This window comes from Anser brachyrhynchus (genome assembly GCF_964034855.1).
Source record: "Anser brachyrhynchus genome assembly, chromosome: 12".
Lineage (NCBI taxonomy): Eukaryota > Metazoa > Chordata > Aves > Anseriformes > Anatidae > Anser > Anser brachyrhynchus.
In genome coordinates, this window is record NC_137707.1 from 12361252 (window position 1) to 12380577 (window position 19326).

Here is a 19326-nt window from a genome sequence, read left to right on the forward strand (position 1 = left end):
CCCTTGCTCCCTGCGTCCGGGCCTTTGCCGTGGCCCCGGCCCTGCCTCCGCTCGGGGGCGGCCCCAGCCCGGCCCCCCCCCACCGGGGTCCGCTGCTCGGGGGCCGCGGGCCGGGCCCCGTCCCCCTCGGGCCTCCCGGGCCGGGCCGGGCCGGGCCCTCCCAGGGGCGGGGAGGCGGCAGCGACCCGGAACTGCGGCGGGGAGCCGGGGCGGGCCGTGCCGTGCCGGGGCGGCTGCGGGAGCCATGCCGCCGCCCAAGGACGTGGTGAAGATCGCCATCCAGATGGTGGGCGCCATCCCGCAGCTCATCGAGCTCCAGCAGGTACCGCCCGCGCCCCCCTTCTGCGGCCGCCCGCCGGCCCCGCTGCTGCCCCCTCACCGCCGCCCTCTTCTCCCCTTCCCTCGCCCGCAGACCAAGCCGCTGGCCTCCGTGCTCAAGGACGTCTGCGACGCGTGAGTATCGCGACACGGGGACCGTCACGGGCCCGTGGCGGCCCACCGGGTCGTGACAGGCGGTGACCGGCCTTACGGCGTCCCGCCGCGTCGTGACCGCGAGGGCACGGCTGTTAACGCCGGGCGGTGGTGGCCGGGGCCGGCCTGGCTCCATGCCTGGCTGCGTGTCCTCGCAGGTGGAGCCTGCCCAACGCGGAGCGCTACGCCCTGCAGTACGCCGACGGGCGCCAGACGTACATCACCGAGTCGGTGAGCGACCACCTGCCCGCCCGGTCGCCGGCCCCGGTGGCCCCGCACGCCCCCTCACCGCTTCCCTTTCTCCTCGCAGAACCGCGGGGAGATTAAGAACGGGAGCATCCTGCGGCTGACCACCTCTCCGGTACATGCCCTGTCTCCTTCTCCGAAAGCGGGCGCTGGGGTCGGCCCGCTGCTCCCTGCCGCGGGGCGATGCGGCCCTCCGAGCCCCCTGCCGCTGCCTCCCTCGGCGACTTGTGGCTAATGACAGCTCCTCCCGGTGCCTCAGACCCAGCAGAAATAACGTGGGGAGACCTGTCTCAACCTTCATTCTCCCTCAGTAGAGCGTGGGGGAGCGTGAAGAGAACCAAATAGTCTTGAGAAGCGCTTTGGATGCACGGGCAGATTCATCAAGTATTCTTAGTGTCGTGCCGGCCTGACTTCCTCAGCTCCCGCTGGTTTCTGCTCTGATTGCTCTGTCTCAGTCCTCTCCTTGCTGGGGCTGCTCTAGCCTGAGCCTCCTTCCAAAACTTACACTTAAGTTCCTCCAGCCTCTGCCTCCGAGTTTCTTGCTGTCTTTCGACGAGCCCCTGTGGCTTGATTCTTTCCTTCCTGGTAGGACCAAGAAGCAGAGAGGTTGTACAACGGGATCCGGAGCAACAACGTGGATGTGAAGACTGACTCATTGAAGAAGCTTGCAAGCCTCTCCCAGGATGTTACCTTTGCTCAGGAGTTCATCAACAGGAATGGCTTGAAACTAATCTTCTCTATTGTGGAGGAAGGGAACGAGTGAGTATCAGGAGGGGAATTTCCTTGCAGTTCTTGACTTGTCTTCTCCCTTGCTAATACCGTATGAGCTCCAAGCTGGGCTTCATTCGTGTTCCTGGCTTCTTGCTCCTTTTGGCTGCTCTCTCCAAAGGCCCTGTGCTGCAGCACAGAGGGCAGCGCTGGCAGCAGCGTGCCTGGCTCTGCAGGTTTGTTCCCTGCAGGTACGTGGCTTTCTCACTGCGCTCTGGGAGCCAGGCGGAGGTCCCCTGCCTGCGGGCCTGACCCCTTGTGAATGTGCTCAGACTTGAACTTCCCATCCCTCCTCTGGCTTCATGATCTGCAGCACTACCAGTTTTACTACCAGAAGACCTCCTGCTGCTGCTCGTTCCTGCTGCCCCATCTGCCACCCCCAATAATCCCTCTACCCTGAGGTTTTTGGCTGAAAGAGGTCTGCGGGCAGCTTGAGAAAAACCTGACTGCCAAACTAGTGTGTACCTGACTCGGTCCTCTCACAATGTGATAGTGCATCTCATCTGGAAGTGGAACCTAAAACCACACAACGAAGTGCATGTTTCTTGGAAGTAGGGGGTGGGATTTGGGGTGGTTTGGGTTTCCCAAGGACTTGTGTGCATGATTGTTGTACCATGGTAATGCAGCTTTCCAGAAACTGTAGAACTTCCCCTGCCTTGACTTCCTGGGATGACTAAGCGAGAGTCTCATTTCTTACCCAACGTTCTCCCTTTCTGTTGTTCTTTTCATTCCCATGCTCACTTGCCTGCTTTTCTAGCTGTTTCCGATGTGCCCACCAATGCGCAGCTCCCACCTTACCGTGGTGACTGGGGGGGTATCTGGACCCATCCTCACTGAGTTTGCTTTTCTGTTCCTGCAGTACAGGGGAGATGCTGGCTCACACCCTGAAGGCCTTCATGGAGCTGATGGAGCATGATTTCGTTTCCTGGGAGACTCTTAGTGCAGCCTTCATCAAAAAGGTGAGCAGCTTGTTCTGCGGACTCCATAGCCTGTGCCTTTGGGATGCCTCGTTGCCCTTGTTACCTAGGCTCAACTTGCCTTTGACTGATGTTTTTGTGTATTGTAGATAGTGAGTTACGTCAATATGAATGCAATGGACGCCTCTGTGCAGCAGCTCTCCTTGTCAATCCTGGAGAACATGGTACCTAGCAGTCGCCTCCTCTTTGACCTAGTCAAAAAAGAAGTGACGGTGGATCGTCTTCTCACCCACCTGCAGGTGTAAGTGGTTGCCAGAGCACTGGTCTCCTGCATCCGAAAGCCAGGGGGAATGTGGCACCGGAGGGGATTTTTCGGGGTCTTGCTGATTATCCTTAGCACTAAGTTGTATTGTCCCTTTATAAACATTCTGTGGGTGGTCAGCCTCTGTCCTTGTTGCCCCAGTGCTGCAGGAGGCTTGGACTGTTCTGGAAACCGTCCCATGTCCAGGTCGGTTTCATTCATGGACTCGTTCATTGCCTGCTTTGTTCAGATATTTTTGTTCTCTAGCTGAACTGCCTTTCTTCTGGCATTGGCTCTTCCTTCCCTCTCCCCACTGTATTTATAAACAGTAGTAGTACAGCTGAGGCAGGTTCTGCGTTCCCTCTTCCTTGTACCTCTGCATGGCTTCAGTTTTGAGCTGTTCATTCTAGAAAACAGGAAGGCTTGTGTCCAGGACTCCTGCTGGACTCCCAGGCTTGCCGCTTGCCCTGGGTTTCCACTCTAGCTGTTCCTGTGGCTCCAAAATGTTGTCCCCTCCCTTGTCCCAGAGGCCCATACACTGTAGACACTTGCAGCTTCTCCTTCATGTGTAGGCTCCCCTTGGTCAGTGCTCCCAGAACTTGCTGGGAAGCTGCGCCCACGGATGTGCCCGGAGCAGTGTCAGTTCCATGTGTGGGTGCTGTGGGGAGCGTCTCGCCCCCGGCCCCACTGTCAGCAGCTGCTCATCCATGGCTCTGGCTTCTCTGGGTCCCGCACACTGGGGGGCAGCAGAGAAGGGGGCAGAGGCCTGTGCTAGTCACCACAGCTAGCAACTCTTCTCATCCTTGTCCTCACCCTCCTTCCTCAGGACAAACACCCAGCTGCAGCTGAAGGCGATGGCCCTGCTGATTGCGCTGCTGCTGGCCGCGACCGACGCTGAGCGGCGGGTAAGGGGCTGCGAGCGGTGGGCAGGGCCGGGTGGCCGCGGGGTGGGGGGCACTGGGGACCCGAGCACAACGGTGCACCATCACCGGGGCGCTCTGCCAAGAGCCCTCTGCTCTTTCACACCCCGTGGAGTGATGCTGAGGGATGTGAGATGTCAGATGACAGGAACAGCACCAGGGCCGGTGTTGTCACAGGGACTGTGGTGGCCCAGACCAGAGTCTGGTGCAGCTGGGAGGCGGTGACACAGGACAGGCATTCCCTCCCCTGGGACGGGAGGCTTGGGCAGCTGGGTCCTCTGCTGTAGCGTTTGCCTTCTCTGGGATGCTGTGAGGAGGTACCCAGAGGTGTTTACATTTGGTGTCCTTGCTCTGCTTCTTCTCCCTGACTGACATAACTTGGCGGCCTCGTGAGGCAGGCTCTGTTAGAGCTCCACGGGGGGACTAGTCCTGCCTACCGGGGCAGTGGAAGCTGAGGGCAGGTTTCCTGCTCACTGGAGTCACTCCTGAGACTGCCTCTTCCCTTGCCTGTGGCCCGAGACCAGGCATTGCAGGAATGAGGGCCTGTAAAGGGAACGCTATTTTTTCTGGGAAAGAGTAGTGTGGTGAGCTGGGGGATGTCTCACAGCCTCTCCCTCCTAGGATATGATGGAGTACCTGAGGGAGAAGAACATCAGGCAGTTCATCCACAAGGTGAGGAGCAGTGCTCACACAAGGGTGTGCTCCATGCTTCTTCCTGTCCTTACCCCCAGCCTCTGCACCCTTGTGTGTGCCCCCTGCAGCACTCAGCCCTGCGGGGAGCTGCCCGCTTCCTAAAGCCCCTTCCGGCAGCTGAGCCTGCCGGGCTTTGGCTCTTGGTCTCTCTGTCTGGAGGGACTGGGAGCAGCACCCGGGGGACCCTGCTCACTCGCAGTCTCCTGTAGAACATCATCCACAGCTCAGAGCCGCTGGGGGACGAGATGGCCCACTACCTGTATGTGCTGCAGTCTGTCAGCCTCAACCTGCATGACCGCCGCATGAGGACCCCCATGGATCCCTACTCACAGGTCGGGGAGCACTCTCCTTGCCAGTCTGACCCTGCTTCCTCCTGCGGAAGTAGAGGCGGGTGAAGGTTTGCCTTTGGGGTGTGTTCCTTTCCCAGCACATTCGCTTTCGTTGTGGGTTTTAAACCCAGGAGAACCTGCTTGCACGGTTCCCACAGGCATCCTCCCCCTCTGCTGTCCCTCCAGGAGCAGCGGGAGCTCCTCCAGTCGCTGCGCCAAGCTGCCTTCGAGTCGGAGAGTGAGGCGCCCACCAGCAACTTCAGCACCGAGCGCCGGCGATCCCTGTGTGCCAAGGAGTTCCGCAAGCTGGGCTTCATGGTGCGTCTGCCCTCTGTCCCCTCCCCAGCCACGTGCCAGTTCCACTGCCCAGCTTCAGCAGGACCTTCAGCTTCTCCCCTGGGCCTGGTGTCCTTCTTGGTCCTGCTGGGTGGTGCTTCCCTTCTGCTGCCTCTGTGCTGCTAAACAGCAAGTGCTGCGGAGCTGCCGTGCCCCGCAGGGACTGTTATCACTGCCCTTGGCTTTTCCTGCAGCCCTTGTTTGGAAGGGCAAGCCCCTGGACTGCATCGGGGCGACTGCCGCTTGGAGAAGAAAGCAGCAGCTGCTAAGTTGCATCCTTTTGTGTCTTTCCAGAACAACAGCAACCCAGCAGAGGACCTCCGCCGTGCCCCGCCGGGGCTCCTTGCCCTCGACAACATGCTGTATTTCTCCAGGCACACCCCCAACGCCTACAGCCGGGTGCGTGCTCTCTCCTGGCGAATTCCCCAGCAGAGAGGTGCTGGTGGATCTCCAGCTTCTTTTCCTTTCTTCATAGTGACCTGTCCTTGCCCACACCTGGGCCAGGATACCCCTTTTGAGCTGGTGTCCTGCTGTTGCCCTGTTTGAATTTCAAATGCAGCTGAGTTGTCCTGTGGGTAGGAGCAGCGATTTGAGGCTGGTGGTACTTTGCTGAAGGGTCCCTGCAGATGTGTTTTGCTTACAGCTGGGTTTCCAGGCCTTGTTCAAGTCTGAGCAGATGAGGGTGATTTGGGGAAAAAAACCAGTCAGTGGATGCGGAGTGTTAGCCACACTCTGACCTGCTTTGCCCGCGATCAACTCCTGCCTTCAGCTGAGGCAGGGGAAGGAGGATGCTGGGGCTGGCTCCTGGGGAGAGCGAACTGCTGCTGTTAGGAACAGCTCAGCTCTGGTGGGAACGGCTCAGCTAGGAAGTGCAGGAGGATCATGGGGAGTTTGAGCCTTGCTGCGGGGACAGCACTCTGATTTCGTGGCGTCTAACATGAGGCGACAACCCTCTCCTCAGTTCGTCCTCGAGAACAGCAGCCGTGAAGACAAACACGAATGCCCGTTCGCTCGAAGCAGCATCCAGCTCACCCTGATCCTCTGTGAGATCCTGCACATCGGAGAGCCGTGTATGTGTGCCCTGCCCGTCCCTCTCCCTGCCCTGCTGCCTCCCAGCTAGCAGCAGTGGGGACACGTGGCAGGGGGCTGCGTGCGTGCCTTTCCAGTGGGGCCCCCAGGCTCTGCCGTGGCTGACAGCAGGGAAGGGGAGGTAGGGCTAGGAAATGTCCAGGTTCTCCTGGATGCTGAAATTCTCTGGAAAAACTAGGGAGTCTGGCATCATCTGTCCTTCTCACCACAGGCTCGGAGACGGCTCAGGCCTTTTACCCTATGTTCTTCGGGCAGGATCATTTCTTTGAAGAGCTCTTCTGCATCTGCATCCAGCTGGTGAACAAGACCTGGAAGGAGATGCGCGCTACCCAGGAGGACTTCGATAAGGTGACGGGAAGTGCTGGGGCCTTGAACGAGAGCCGGGGCCACAGGGTGTGCGCATATTTCAGGGGCTCTGGAGGAGCGTCGCCAGACTGGGGATGATGTCCTGTGCCCCCAGGTGCTGCAGGTGGTGCGGGAGCAGATCACCAGGACCCTGTCCCTCAAGCCCACCTCCCTGGAGCTATTCAAGACCAGAGTGAATGCACTGAACTACAGCGAGATCCTCAAGCTGCGGCAGACAGAGCGGCTGCACCAGGAGGAGACGCTGGCGGTGCCCGTGCTGTGAGTAGGCTGTGGGCAGGGAGCTGGAGCCGTGGTGGGAGGTGACGTGGTGGGGCCGGGGGGGGCCCTTCGCGGGGTGCTGGGTCAGCGAGTGCCTGCTGAAGGGTCCGTGCTCCTCTCCTTCTGGCTCTTGCCCCAGGGAGTTGCGCGAGAGGCTGAAGCCGGAGCTCCTGGAGCTGATCCGACAGCAGCGCCTGCTGCGGCTCTGCGAGGGCACCCTCTTCCGCAAGATCAGCAGCCGCCGCAGGCAGGGTGAGTGCCAGCCCCGGCCTGCTCCTGGGCAGGGGACGGGCACGGAGGAGTACAGAGTGCCCCCTTCCCTGCCACAGGAGAGGTCACAATTAACCGCGGCCACCTCGGCACTGAGCAAAGTGCTAATTGAGGGGGCAGCGCCATCCCCCCGGGGAGTGGGATGGCAGCTGGGGGCTGAGCGTTTCCCCACGGCCTCTCTGCTGCAGATAAGCTGTGGTACTGCCGCCTGTCACCCAACCACAAGGTGCTGCACTACGGGGATGTGGAGGAGGGGGTGCAATCTCCCCCCATCGAGAGCCTGCCCGAGAAAAGTAGGTGATGAGGAGAAAGAGAGGGAAGGAGAGTGGTGAGGAGGGGAGCCCTCTCCCCACCTCCCCTGTTACGTGCTCGGGATGCTTTAAGGTGGGAATTGCCCTAGTGCCACGCATCCAGCCCAGGTCCTGCTGGTGCTCTGGGGCTGGGGAAAATCAGTGGGGCTGGCTTGTGAAAGGGCACTGTGGAGCAGCTCAAGCTCCCTCATGTTGGCAACTGCTGTGAGACCCCTTGCTTGGGCTCTGCAGGGCTCTGAGCACTGGGGACACCCCGTGGTGTGGGGCAGGATGCCTCCTGCCCGTGGCAGTGGTTCTGTGGGTGAGGAAGCGGGAGAGCAGGCACTCACGGCTCCTCTGCTTGTCCAAGTTCCCGTGGCAGACATGAAGGCGCTGCTTATTGGCAAGGAGTGTCCACACACGAAGGAGAAGAGCTCTGGGAAGCAGAACAAGGTCAGCACCTCCACCCCGCATTGCTGCACGCTCCCCTCCCTCCTCTTGTGCACCACGAACTGCTCCGCTGCCACTGTCACTCTGCACCTACTGCGTGTCCCCAGATGTGTCCTGGGGCACAGCCAGCCTGGGGAGCTGGCCAGAACCCAGGGCTACCTGTCGTCCTTCAGGAGCTAGAGGCCTCTGGAGGACATCAGCTGGGCTGGTGCATGGCAGGTTTTTGATGTGGCTTGACATTGGAGACCTGTTGGGCCTTCCAGGCTGCAGAGGAGACTGGGAGGCAGCTCCTGCTGTGAACCCCACCAGGCTGCAAAGAAGCCAGCTGAGAACCCACCTAACCCCTGCTCTTTCTCCATAGGATGTCCTGGAACTCGCCTTCTCCATCGTGTACGATGTGGAGGAATACTGCCTGAACTTCGTTGCCCCCACGCGGTACGAGGTGAGCTCCAGGGGCCACGGGATGGCACATTCTTGCCAAGGGAGTCCAAGCGAGGGAGGGCCTGTCTCTGCTCCCCCAGATTTGGGAGAGGGGCGCTCTGCAAAGTGCTTTCAGTGCTCTGGTTCTCAGAGGCGCTGGGTGCTCTTGGCAGCACAGAGGAGAGAAGGGGCTGAGGCTAGACAGGCAGGCAGTTGCTGGCTCGATCCTGGAACTGGACACTAAAGGGTAACTTGTGATGCTGGGAGGGGAGGTGCCTGCTTCCACCCTTCCCTACATAGCCCAGAGGAGCTGGGGTTCCCTGGCCTCCGGCCAGCCTGCTGGGCTAACACCAAAGGGACAGTAACATCTTTGTGCGTGCATGGCCGTGGTCCTGCAGGAATGTGGGGACTGCGGCTCTGTAGCTGGCCGCGAGATAAGGGGATGAACAAAGCCCCAGTCTGGCTGGGAAGGTCAGGCAGGGAGCTCCAAGGGGCTGTGGCGGGGCGGGGGTAGGTGGCTGGCAAGCGTAATGCGGAGGGACACGCCGAGAAGCCAGCTGGTCCCACCCTGACCGCAGGCAGAAGGTAGTGGCCTCCCCAGCACCGCAGGGAGCTCGGCCGGGGTGAGGAGGGAGAGGATGGTGCTGCTGGTGGCTTCACGGACCGAGCTGCCCTGAGCCTGCGTGAAGGAAGGGCGAGAGCGTGGCAGGGAAGGAGGTGCTCCAGGCAGGGCTGCTCTGCCCTCGGGTTGGGTCGGGTTGCTGGAGGTAGGGGTTTTCCAGCTGCCCAGAGGTTCTCCTGAGCTCCTTTGCTTCCCCAGTTTTGCCTCTGGACGGATGGGCTGAACGTGCTCCTGGGCAAGGAGATGACAAGTGAGCGAACGCAGACAGACCTCGATGTCCTGCTGTCGATGGAACTCAAACTGCGGCTCCTGGACCTGGAGAACGTCAGCATCCCCGACACCCCTCCTCCTGTCCCAAAGCCCCCCAGCAACCTAAACTTCTGCTATGACTTCAGCCACGCAGAACAGTGAGTTTCTGCATCCCCCCATGCCCAATCTCCCTGCCCCCTTTTCTCTGCAGGCTGCCCCATCCAGCTCTGCGGTGGTTGGAGCTAGAATCATTTTGTCGCCTGCCGACAGCAAAACCCTTCCTCCAGGCTCTGTCCCCTGTTCCTGCCCCAAAGGGACGAGCCCAGGTGCTGGATGAGGGCTTGGGTGTGCGCTGCCTGTCCCCGTCCTGCGCTGCAGGCTGTGAGCGAGCAGGGCAGCCTGTCCCCTCTTCCACACCTGTAACTTGCCCAGCCAGAACTCACCAGCATCCCAGAGCAAACTGTTGTTAGAGGGAAGGGACCTGTCCGCTCTGCTCCCCTGCCACAGGCAGGCGAGATGAAGTGCTTCCTAGACAGCTGAACCCCTCTGTGCTGGTGCTGCCCCCACACCCACCCTTTGCTGCGGTCAGATTTGGGCAGAGAGGGCAAGGGCACCAGGAGGAGTGAAGGTGCAGCAGCTGGGGGGTCGTCATTACAACGGTACGTCTGCACAGCCTGACCTTCCCCTGCACGGCTGCTCAGGGCAGAGGCTCCCTCCTGGGTTAAAAAGGGGTTAGAAAAGGCCCACTGCTTGTTTCGATGAGCCGCCAGCACTCTACAGCAGGGTCAGGTTTGCTGATGGACAGGCCCAGCACTTATGCACTGAAAGATTTCTTTTCTGCTCCCCTCCCTCTCCTTGCTGCGAGCGCTCCCAGTCCCGGACAGGGCGGTGGGGTGCTCCTAGAGGCTGTTTAGGGTACGAGTCCCCGCTCCCCAGCACAATTTCAGACGGGCACAGGCTCGCTGCCCCAGTGCCTGACCCCAGTCCGCCTTTGTGGCAGCACTGAGCCGCTCGTGCTAACCCTAGTGCCTTCCCCCACCCCGGTGGATACTTGCACACTTCAGCCATGCTGCTGCACTACTGCAATACGACGAGCTACCTCCTCCATGGCCCCCAACGCCTCCCACCCCGGTGCCCTGCACCTCCTCGTGCCTACAGCTTCTCCAATGGGTGTTGTAGTAACAAGGGTGTAGCCTGTAAGCCTGCGACTGTCTAAGCACTGTAACTGCACGTTGCTGGGGTGGCCAGGGCTCTGACTCCCCCATCTCCTGCAGATTTGGACAATAAACACTTGTGGAGAACTCAGGGCCGTGTCCTTTTTGAAGGTTTGGGGAATGCAGGCAAAAGAGCCTAAAAGGGGACGTGACAGGGACAGCACACTCTGCCCTTCTGCCCACACACACCAGGAGGGACCCACGCAAACCACTTGTCGAAGAACAGTGCGTTGGGTGGCTCCTAGGACACCAGGCATAGAAGACATTGCAGGAAACAAGGCCATCCTGGAATCCACAGCACAGTGCTTTAAGAACCCTGTAGGATGGCTGGCAGGAAGATTTTGTTCCTACTGCTGAGTAGAAGAGCAGGCAAGGAGTTGAGTCACCTCTGAGCAAGGTGGCAACAGGGCTACAGCTAAGCCTTCCTAGGCTGGAAATGGCCTTAGGAGCACTGCAGGTTGCCCCAGGTTGATCTGCAGACCACATTCCTGGCCTCCACAGGGGTGTCGGGGCCATCAACCCAGCACCTAGGCGACTCTGACAGCCAAAATCTCTCTCTTGTGAACAGCAGATCTCTCTCCGTCCCCAGCAGCAACTAGAACCCCAACTTACTTTCAGCTGTGAGCAGCAGGCTCCGTGAGAAGCCATTTTCTTGCTGTGCTATGTAGCAGCATCCCCAGCGTGCCCTGGCTGGGCAAGCTGGGAGTTGCTTATGTACTCATTTGGAGTAGTTCAGGATTCAGTGCTAGACAGCAAGAACAAGTTGTCCAGCAGGCACCAGAGGCAGCTGGTGTGCAGGCAGCTCAGAGCCTGCCATACCCTGCTCAGCAGACCACCAGACAGGAGTGCTTCCCCAGCTGCCTGCGCCAAGGGTCATGGAATGAAGGAAATCTGCATCTGCAGGGGCATCTGGGCTTGGAAGTGCTCTATTTCCATCATGCCGACCCCTCTGTGCATGACGACTTCCAAGCTCTTCAGCTGCTTGCAATGCCTTCCGAGAGCTGTCCTGGCCTTGGAGCCCGACCAGGCTCAACCCGTTCCCCACCTTGCCAGCAAGAAGAGGAGTTTCCATAACCCCCACTGGTGCGTGAGCTTGTTACAGGCAGAGATGTTGAGGTGCTGGAGTCTGCAGAAAGGCATCTGCCTCTGTGATTCCCTCGTAGGTCAAGATGAGGCTGTGGGGCAGCCACCTCAGCTCTGGGAAGTGGAGAACCTGGGCAGAGGGCGACAGATGACAAACAGGACTGCCAACCAGCCCCACGACTGTCACTGCATGCCTGCGCTCAGCTTTGCCCTGCTGCAGTGCAGGCCACCACCTCTGCGCGCACTTGGCAGCTCGCTTTGAGGGCTTCGAGCAGTACGAACTGGCAGCCTCCCAGGACGTCACCTCCCCTCGTCCTTGCTGGACAGCAGCTGCCCTCCGCCAGCACCATGCCCGCACCTTGCTCAGGCTGTGGCAGGACATCAGGCCAAGCTCCCACAGGTGCTGCAGGGCATGAAGAGAGGCGTGGGGCTCCTTCTGGCCCCTTCTGTCAGGAAGGACCTTGGGAATGTCCTCCAGCGTTGGGCAGGGTGACAGAAGGCCCATGTTTCCAAAATTCCCGCTGAACTTTGGCCCTACCTCCTCCTGCCAAGGAAAGGAGATAACGAAGGGCAAAGCACATGCTCACCACCCATCCCTGAGCTGTGGCAGGAGGATCAGCCGCTTCCCCCGACCCTGCTGGTGGCCTGGGGGGGGAATCCCAACCACAATGGCACTGCCACACACCACTGCCAGGAGAGGCCTGGCCACAGCAAGGCCCCCGTGCTGGAAAGGCCCCTGCAGGCCATCCCCTCCGTCCCACCTGGGATCCCCGTGTGCCTGGGGCGGCTCTCGCCTCTCAGGCTTCTTCCTGGGCTCCTCCATGCCCAGGAGGCCCAGGAGGCTGCTGACCCTAGGACAGACGCGGGACATTTGAGCGGGTGAGGCGGGAGGAAATAAATAGGGTGTATTGGAAATAGCGCTGGTGCTGGAAGCACAGAAGGAGATACGAGGCCCACAGGGTGCTGCTTGGGGGCCTGGCCGGGCACTGAACAGAGCTGTCCTGGGGCAGCAGCGGCGAGACCGAAGCACCAAGGCCACCAAGGCGGCAGCGCTACGGGACAACCGAGGGAGGCGAGCGGGCGGCCGGAGCAGGCCGGAGGGGCTCAGGGCAAGGCCCGGCGAGGAGGAGCCGAGGCGCTGATGAGGAGGCCGAGGCCCTGCCCCCGTCCCTCCCCCGTCCCTCCCCGCGGCCCCGGGCGCCCCATCCCCGCCCCGCGGCGGGCGGTGCCGGCGCAGCGCGGAGCCATGGCGGTGAGCGGCGGGGCCGGGCCGGGCCGCTGGGGGCTGGGGGTTTGGGGGGGGGGAGCGGGGTCCGGGCGAGGCCGCTGACCGCGTCTCTTGGCTCCGCAGCCCAAGGGCAAGGCGGGCACCAAGGGCAAGAAGCAGATCTTGGAGGAGAACCGCGAGACGCTGCGCTTCTACCTCCGCATCATCCTCGGGGCCTCGGTGAGTGCGGCCGGGGCCGGGCAGGGCCCAGCGCGGGGCCGTGCCGGGCTGACGCCGCCTTCGCTCTCCCCGCAGGCCGTGTACGCCGTGGTGAACCTGGTCATCTTCTACCCCGCCGCCTCCGCCTGGACGTGGGTGAGCCTCGGGCAGACGGGGCCCGGCCGGGGCCCCCCCCTGCCCCCCCCGCTGCCCCCCGGCCCGGCGGCGGCGGAGGCAGCGGTGCCCGAGCGCTCTTTGCTCCTTGCAGCTCGCCTTCGTCTTCAGCTCCGTGGTCTACGGCACCAGCTACCGCTCCATGAACTCCATGGCAAAGCCGTCTTTCACAGACGATGGCAGCCTTGCCGACGGGGGAATTGACCTGAATATGGAGCAGGGGATGGCAGAGTGAGTGTCCGCACCGCGCAGTCCAGGTGAGCAGGAGCTGCTGCCTGAGCGCGCTCGCAGGGCGCCGGGAGGAGGCCGGGCGGCGCTCCCCGCTCACCCGAGGGGAGCCGACAGCCTTCCCCTCGCTGCTCCGCCGGCCTTCAGCTCTTCTTTCCCAGAATGAGCCTAACCGGCCTCGTTAGCTGAGCGCTTGGCCCGGTCGTGAGCCGCCACGCGGGCGGTCAGCTTGGAACCGCAGCCATCCGTCCGTCCGTCCTTAGGGCCTTGCCTCAGTGCCGAGGCGCGCAGGTAGGAGATCCCACAGGAGATCCCACAGGAGATCCCACAGGAGATCCAGCTCAGCTGGAGCAGCCTAAACCCTCTGTCAGGAAGAGGCAGCGCTGACCCCCTGCGCGCTTCGCAGCACACGGTGAAATTTTATTTTTTATAAACCACCACTGCAGGTAGTGCTTGATAGGGCAGAAGGGCGCACGCTGCCAGCTACCCCAGCTTGGCTGCAAACTGCCGGTGTCTTGATCTGTTCTAATTCAGTTGTTTCCGTACTAAAAAACCTGCTCAGCATCTTAACTCCTTGCACCACCTTGGCCTTTTTGCCTTCTATACTTGTGCTTTACCTGTATCTGTCTCCAGACAGTGCGGAGTGCCTGTTTGGTGTTAGAGGCGACACAACTCCCTTTCCCTTGATTAAGGAACACGCAACAGTAATTCTTGCAAAGCGATGTTAAATAAAATAAGGAGATAACTCTACAGAAACAGTAGAAATATTTTCTAGATTCATGCGTTTTCCAACAGTGAACCCCAAGCTAGTTTTAGAACATTGTAAGGCAGTTTTGGACACTCCAGCTTTGGCTCTCTGTTCTCCCTGCCCTCAGCTTCCCGTCTGTTGGTTCAGTGTTTGTTGTGGTACTTCAGTGTGCATTTAGTGAGGTGTCTGGAGTTCTTGGCCTCTTCCCTCCAATGTCTTTGGGGTTGGTATGATTTTAGGTGTATGACTGTCTTTCACTTGCTGTTGGAGTTGTGAAGAAACGCAGTGGGGCTCTGTGTCCAGTAGAGGAACCGTAATCCAAATCAGGCAGGAGAGAGAGGTAGAGGAGGAGGCAAGCAGGCATTTTTGGGTGGATTAGCTATGCAGGTGTTGGACTGGGGAGGCAGGATTACAGGCTGAGCATTGCTGGTTTGCGTTGTCCTCTCATCAGTGTTCAGGTTGCTTCAGCTTCTTACCTGACAGTCAAGGTGTAATAGTCCTGCACAGGGAAGCAGCTCATTTTCACGTCAAGCATCCTCTTGCTGGAAGGGCCACGTTTTGCTTTTTTTTTTTTTTTTAACACGTCTCATTTCTCCAGCCAGCAGATGAATAGGGACATTATTAGCAGGCAGACTTACTGACACAGCACAGAACCTGTTTTCTCTGCACATGATGAACTCCCATCTGCTGTGGTTTTGCTTTTTGAGTAGTGAATTTTCTACAGGCAGCACAGTGACACAAATGTCCAGTGTAGGAGACGCAGTCACAGGGATAATGCAGACAGAAAAAGAGGGAATTATTTCTAGGACAACGTGTGAGCCGGTTGCTTTACACTGTGCTCATCCTGTAGTAACTCCTTGCTTGTCAGCTGAGCATTTTTCTCCTGTTTTATACCTGCCATTTCTTTTGGCTCTCTTGAGTAATTCTAAAAGCACAAAATATTTTGGATACCCTTTTTTATGGAAACACAATACAGGACAGTTGATTAAGAAAAATAAGGGAGTTTAATGTTGTCTTGGGTATCCTAGTTGTGAGGGATGCTCTTCGGCAACAGAGCATGCTAGATACCCCAATGCCTGGGTGTGATGGCACTGTCAAGGGATTGACCTACTGGGACTGAAGGCTGATCTCACAGTGCAGGGAGTTGCAGGTGTTTTGGAGAGCTGGGCTCAGTGTGGGAGGTCCCCCTGGGTGACCTCCGGTGATGCACTAAATTCTGAACCTCAGTATTCCATCGTAGCATTGTTGATGGTAAATTCTGCAGTGTCTTGTGTGTTTGGTGTGATGATGGTGTCCCATCATAATCCAACTGATGAATACCTAACATCACTTTGTTTTGCACTGTGCTGCCCAGAATGAGACAAGCTAATTCGCTACCACTGCACTTGCTGTTGTTTTTTTAACTCCATTTTTGGATGTGACTCGAGTGCTTCTTGCTCCAGCAGATTATCACAGAATCACAGACTGGATGAGGCTGTTGAAGGGGCCTCTGGAGGTCATCTGGTCCAGCCACTCATCCAGCAGGGTACTCCAGAGCAGGGTGCCCAGGACTGTGTCCAGGCACCTTTTGAATATCTCCAGTGATGACTCCACAACTTCTCTGTGCCAGTGCTCCGTCACCCACACAGCACAGAAGTGCTTCCTGATGTTCAGAGGGAACCTCCTGTGCTCCAGCTTGTGCCCACTGCCTCTTGTCCTGTCCCCTGCCTGGCTCTGTCTTCTCTGCACCCTCCCTTCAGGTATTTATGTACACTGATGAGATCCCCCCTGAGCCTTCTCTTTTCCAGGCTGAACAGTCCCAACTCTCAGCTCCTCCTCGTAGCAGACATGCTTCGGTCCTTTCAGTACCTTCATGCACCTTCTCTGGACTCTCCAGTCTGTCCATGTCTCTCTTGTACTGGGGAGCAGAGAACTGGACCCATTACCCAGGTGTGGCCTCACCAGTGCTGAGCAGAGGGGCAGGATCACGTCCCTTCACCTGCTGGCAGCACTCCTCCTAGTGCAGCCCAGGCTCCTTCTTTTCCTGAATGGCACGTCACTGGCTTATGTTCAGCTTGGTTATTCTTCCCGGTCAGGGGGCCCGTAGCAGACCCCCACTATGTTGTCACCTGTACCTCTTCTCTCTTTAATCTTAACCCATAAACTCTCGGTCAGCTCCTTGTCCGTGCCTGGGCAGAGCTCCAGCGCTCCAGCTGCTCTCTCACAGAGGGCAGCCCCTGCCTCGCCGTCCCAGCCAGTCCTTCCTAAGGAGCCTGCATCCGCGACGCTCCACTCATGGGAGCTGTCCCAGCACATCTCCCTGATCCCAACAAGATCGCACCCCTGCAGCTGCACACACATCTCCTTGTTTATTCCCCATCCTGCGTGCAGTGGTATACAGGCGCTTAAGGGAAGCAGCCCGTGTGTTGAGTTCCTCGAAAGGGACTGGGGGATTTTTCCACAGCGCTGCCTTGTAGGCACTTCCTCGCTTACAGGCAGATGCTGGAGGTGACCCAACTGAGGCCCCCTTTTGTTGATTTTTGTGATCTCTCCTTGTCACATCACCCCATGCCCTTTGTGCAGTGACCTGTCCGTTCCTCCCTCTCAGGGCTGCTGCTTACTCTCACCCTCCGCTGTGGTTCCTAGTTGGAAGCCGTCCTTACGAGGTCTGCCATCCTGTTGGTGAAAATGTCTTTACCTCGCTTTGTGAGGTGGATCCCATCTCTTCCAAGCAGATGCTGATCTGCGAATGGCGTCCCATGGTCACAGAGCCCCAAACCCTGTCACCAACACCAGTTCTGCTGCCAGTTACTGACTTGTACATTGCCCTCCTCCTCACACCCTTTCCCCTCACTGTCGGGATTGAGACCACCACCTGGGCTCCCATGCCCTTGACCGCTGCCTCCAGAGCTCGCATGTGGGATGTTGGATCCCAGCACATCCTGGATCCGGCCCAGCAGGCAGCAAGCCTCCCTGGGTGACAGGTCAGGTCACCGGGTGGGTGCCTCTGTCCCCTGTGGCAGGCACTTGCGATGTGCCTGTGCAGCATCCCCCTCGTGGTGACTTCATTTTTTCCTGGTGGTCTTGTGTGGTTTAGGGTGAGGTGCACCCCTTTGTTTGCTTGTAGGGACATCCGGCTCCTCTTCAGTGCTGACGGTGGTGAACCTGTTTCGGAGGTGTAAGCCCTTAGGTGGGGCAGGAGCTTCCCTGTTGGTGCCAGAAGTTAGCAGCTTCCATCCTTCCCCTTCTCCAGAGGTTGTGCTTACCTCTGGACACTGCCTGCTCCTCTGGTGCAGTTGTGGTCTGAGGTTCTTCAAGCTGTGACACAGAGAAGATCCTATCCATCTTCTTCTGATGAATTCTCATTTGATGAATTCCCATCTCATCTTCTCTGATGGTGCGCAGCCCGCTCACTTCTCGTAGATCTTCATTTGGTGGCACACCTCCTTCAGGGCAGGGGGTCCTTGCAGGGCCATCTCCTGGCGTCAGAGGCAGGCTCAAGGCTCTCCCTGCAGCCCGGCACCTGCAGAGCGGTGTCCACCATCCAAAGCTCTGTGGTGAGGCGCCCACCCTAGCAGGGAGCTGCTCCTGTAGTGTTTTTTACCTGCTCCAATAGTGTTTTTTTGATTCTGACACGCTGCTGAACCTCGGCTCCCCCAGAGGGTGGTGGCGGAGCGGTGGGCAGCTTGTTTCTGTCCATCGCTGCTCTCAGCGCTGCCTCGGGCTGGTGGGGGCTGGAACTGAGGGGCTCATGTTTTGCTTTTCTTCCCTCAGGCACCTCAAGGATGTGATCCTGCTGACAGCTATGGTCCAAGTGCTGAGCTGCTTCTCACTCTACGTCTGGTACTTCTGGCTCTTGGTAAGCCCTGCAGTTGTTCTTGTTGCTCTGAGTTGTGCCTGTCTTTCCCTGTCTTCAGAACTGAGGACGTTATTTATCCATTCCATTTCAAAGTGTCCTGTTTCAGGCTGAAACTGCTGATAATTATGTTTATTTTCATCAAACATTGTAAAAATACGAGGGAAAGAAATCCTGATCCCTCTGGTTCAACCTCGTAGTAAATCATGCAAAACCTGACCTTGGCCTTTCCCTCTGGTCCTGTGAAATGGCAACAGGAAGCATGAGGCAGATTAAAGCCCTCATTGTGCGTAGATCTATTTTCTGTGCCTTTCTGTGACTGTGACAAACAGGCTGTGTTTCTTCTTGTTTGGTTTTCTCAGTCATTCACCAGCACTGACTGAGGCTGGGAACTGCTGCACCCCATGCCATTTGGTAGATCAAACTCTGCAGGCTTTGATCCTCCTTAACATACCGGGTGCTTTCTACTGCTGAAACATTTCTCATGTGCCTCCAGCTAAAACTGCTTTTGCAAAAGGGTAAAAAAATCTCCAAGCAATTAAAGCAACTGTGGTGGTGGGTTTTTTTTTTTTTTTTTGAGCGTATCCCATGAGGATACGTAATGCAATCTTGGGGGAGTAGAAAGATACCTTCTTTCCTTATTCCCAAGTTCCTTTCTAGCTGGTTCTGGCAGGGGGCAGCCTAGGCCCTGACTACCCTGGACACCATATGGATCGTGTTTTTTCGTTCAGAGAAATGTGATTTTGTTTCTGAAGGAGGGAGAAGCAGAACGTCTGGGAAGCCGGATCTTTCTGGGTAATTCAGAACTGATGCTGGGATTTCCATACATGAAGTCTGAGTGCTGTGATCTCAGAGACGTATGCAAGGTCCCAAATCATATGAAACCAGGCCACTTATTTTGGGTGCTTGCCACTGCCTTTGATATCAGTGCATCTTGTGATGTCCCTGACCCAGCCTGTAGATATTTTCTAGCTCCTTCGGCTTCCCCTGTAGGACCAGCCGTCCTGACCTGCCAAAGCTGCCTCCGCAGTGACTGAGTTTGCTGCCACACGTGTTTTGCAGGCTCCGGGGCGTGCTCTGTACCTCCTGTGGGTGAACATCCTGGGGCCCTGGTTTACAGCCGAGTCTTCGGCCGCCAGTCAGGAACCAAACGAGAAGAAGCAGCGCCGACAAGAACGCCGCCAGATGAAGCGCTTTTAGCCCTGGCCGGGGAGATGGATTAACCCTGTCTCTCATCTCCATGCTGTTATTTCATCAGGGATGCGACAGAAACCAATCCGAAACCATCACAGTATCTATGTTGCCCTCTGTCATTGCTGCCATTCCACGATGAAGGCTGCAAGAGACTTCCCTTGGTTGGTTTCTTAGTGCCAGTCGAGGCCTTGCTCCCTGTGATGACAAGGCGGGGGGGTTATGCTGGGATGTGTAAATACCTTTCTAAAGCAGTGCTGTATCGCGTTCAAGGGTGGGGATTGCAATGCTGGAGGAAATATTATATTAAAGAGCAGAGTCTAATTGGCCATGCTGGCAGTGTGTTCATGCAGGGGTGCTCAAAGAGGGGAGCGGTTAAAAACGCCAGCATATTCTTGGAGGCCTGGACCAGATGGAAGCAAAATCCCCCAG

General features: G+C 58.2%; 2 protein-coding genes across 2 annotated transcripts; both read left to right on the forward strand.

The window, feature by feature from the left end:
* Positions 1-37: 37 nt before the first annotated feature.
* Positions 38-10297, forward strand: ELMO3 (engulfment and cell motility 3). The gene is made up of 20 exons (XM_080552587.1): positions 38-322; positions 413-453; positions 630-702; positions 782-832; positions 1307-1476; positions 2345-2444; positions 2552-2703; positions 3530-3608; positions 4245-4295; positions 4526-4648; positions 4832-4963; positions 5276-5380; positions 5943-6051; positions 6282-6418; positions 6531-6694; positions 6834-6946; positions 7153-7257; positions 7625-7707; positions 8066-8146; positions 8945-10297. The coding sequence occupies exons 1-20, from the start codon at positions 245-247 to the stop codon at positions 9155-9157; spliced, it is 2160 nt and encodes a 719-aa protein (XP_080408713.1). The 5' UTR covers positions 38-244; the 3' UTR covers positions 9158-10297.
* A 2109-nt stretch (positions 10298-12406) lies between these two features.
* On the forward strand, positions 12407-19223 carry TMEM208 (transmembrane protein 208). The gene is made up of 6 exons (XM_080552591.1): positions 12407-12544; positions 12644-12739; positions 12815-12874; positions 12987-13123; positions 17622-17706; positions 18766-19223. Exons 1-6 carry the CDS (start codon positions 12434-12436, stop codon positions 18901-18903), a joined length of 627 nt encoding a protein of 208 aa, XP_080408717.1. The 5' UTR covers positions 12407-12433; the 3' UTR covers positions 18904-19223.
* The last annotated feature ends 103 nt before the right edge of the window (positions 19224-19326 follow it).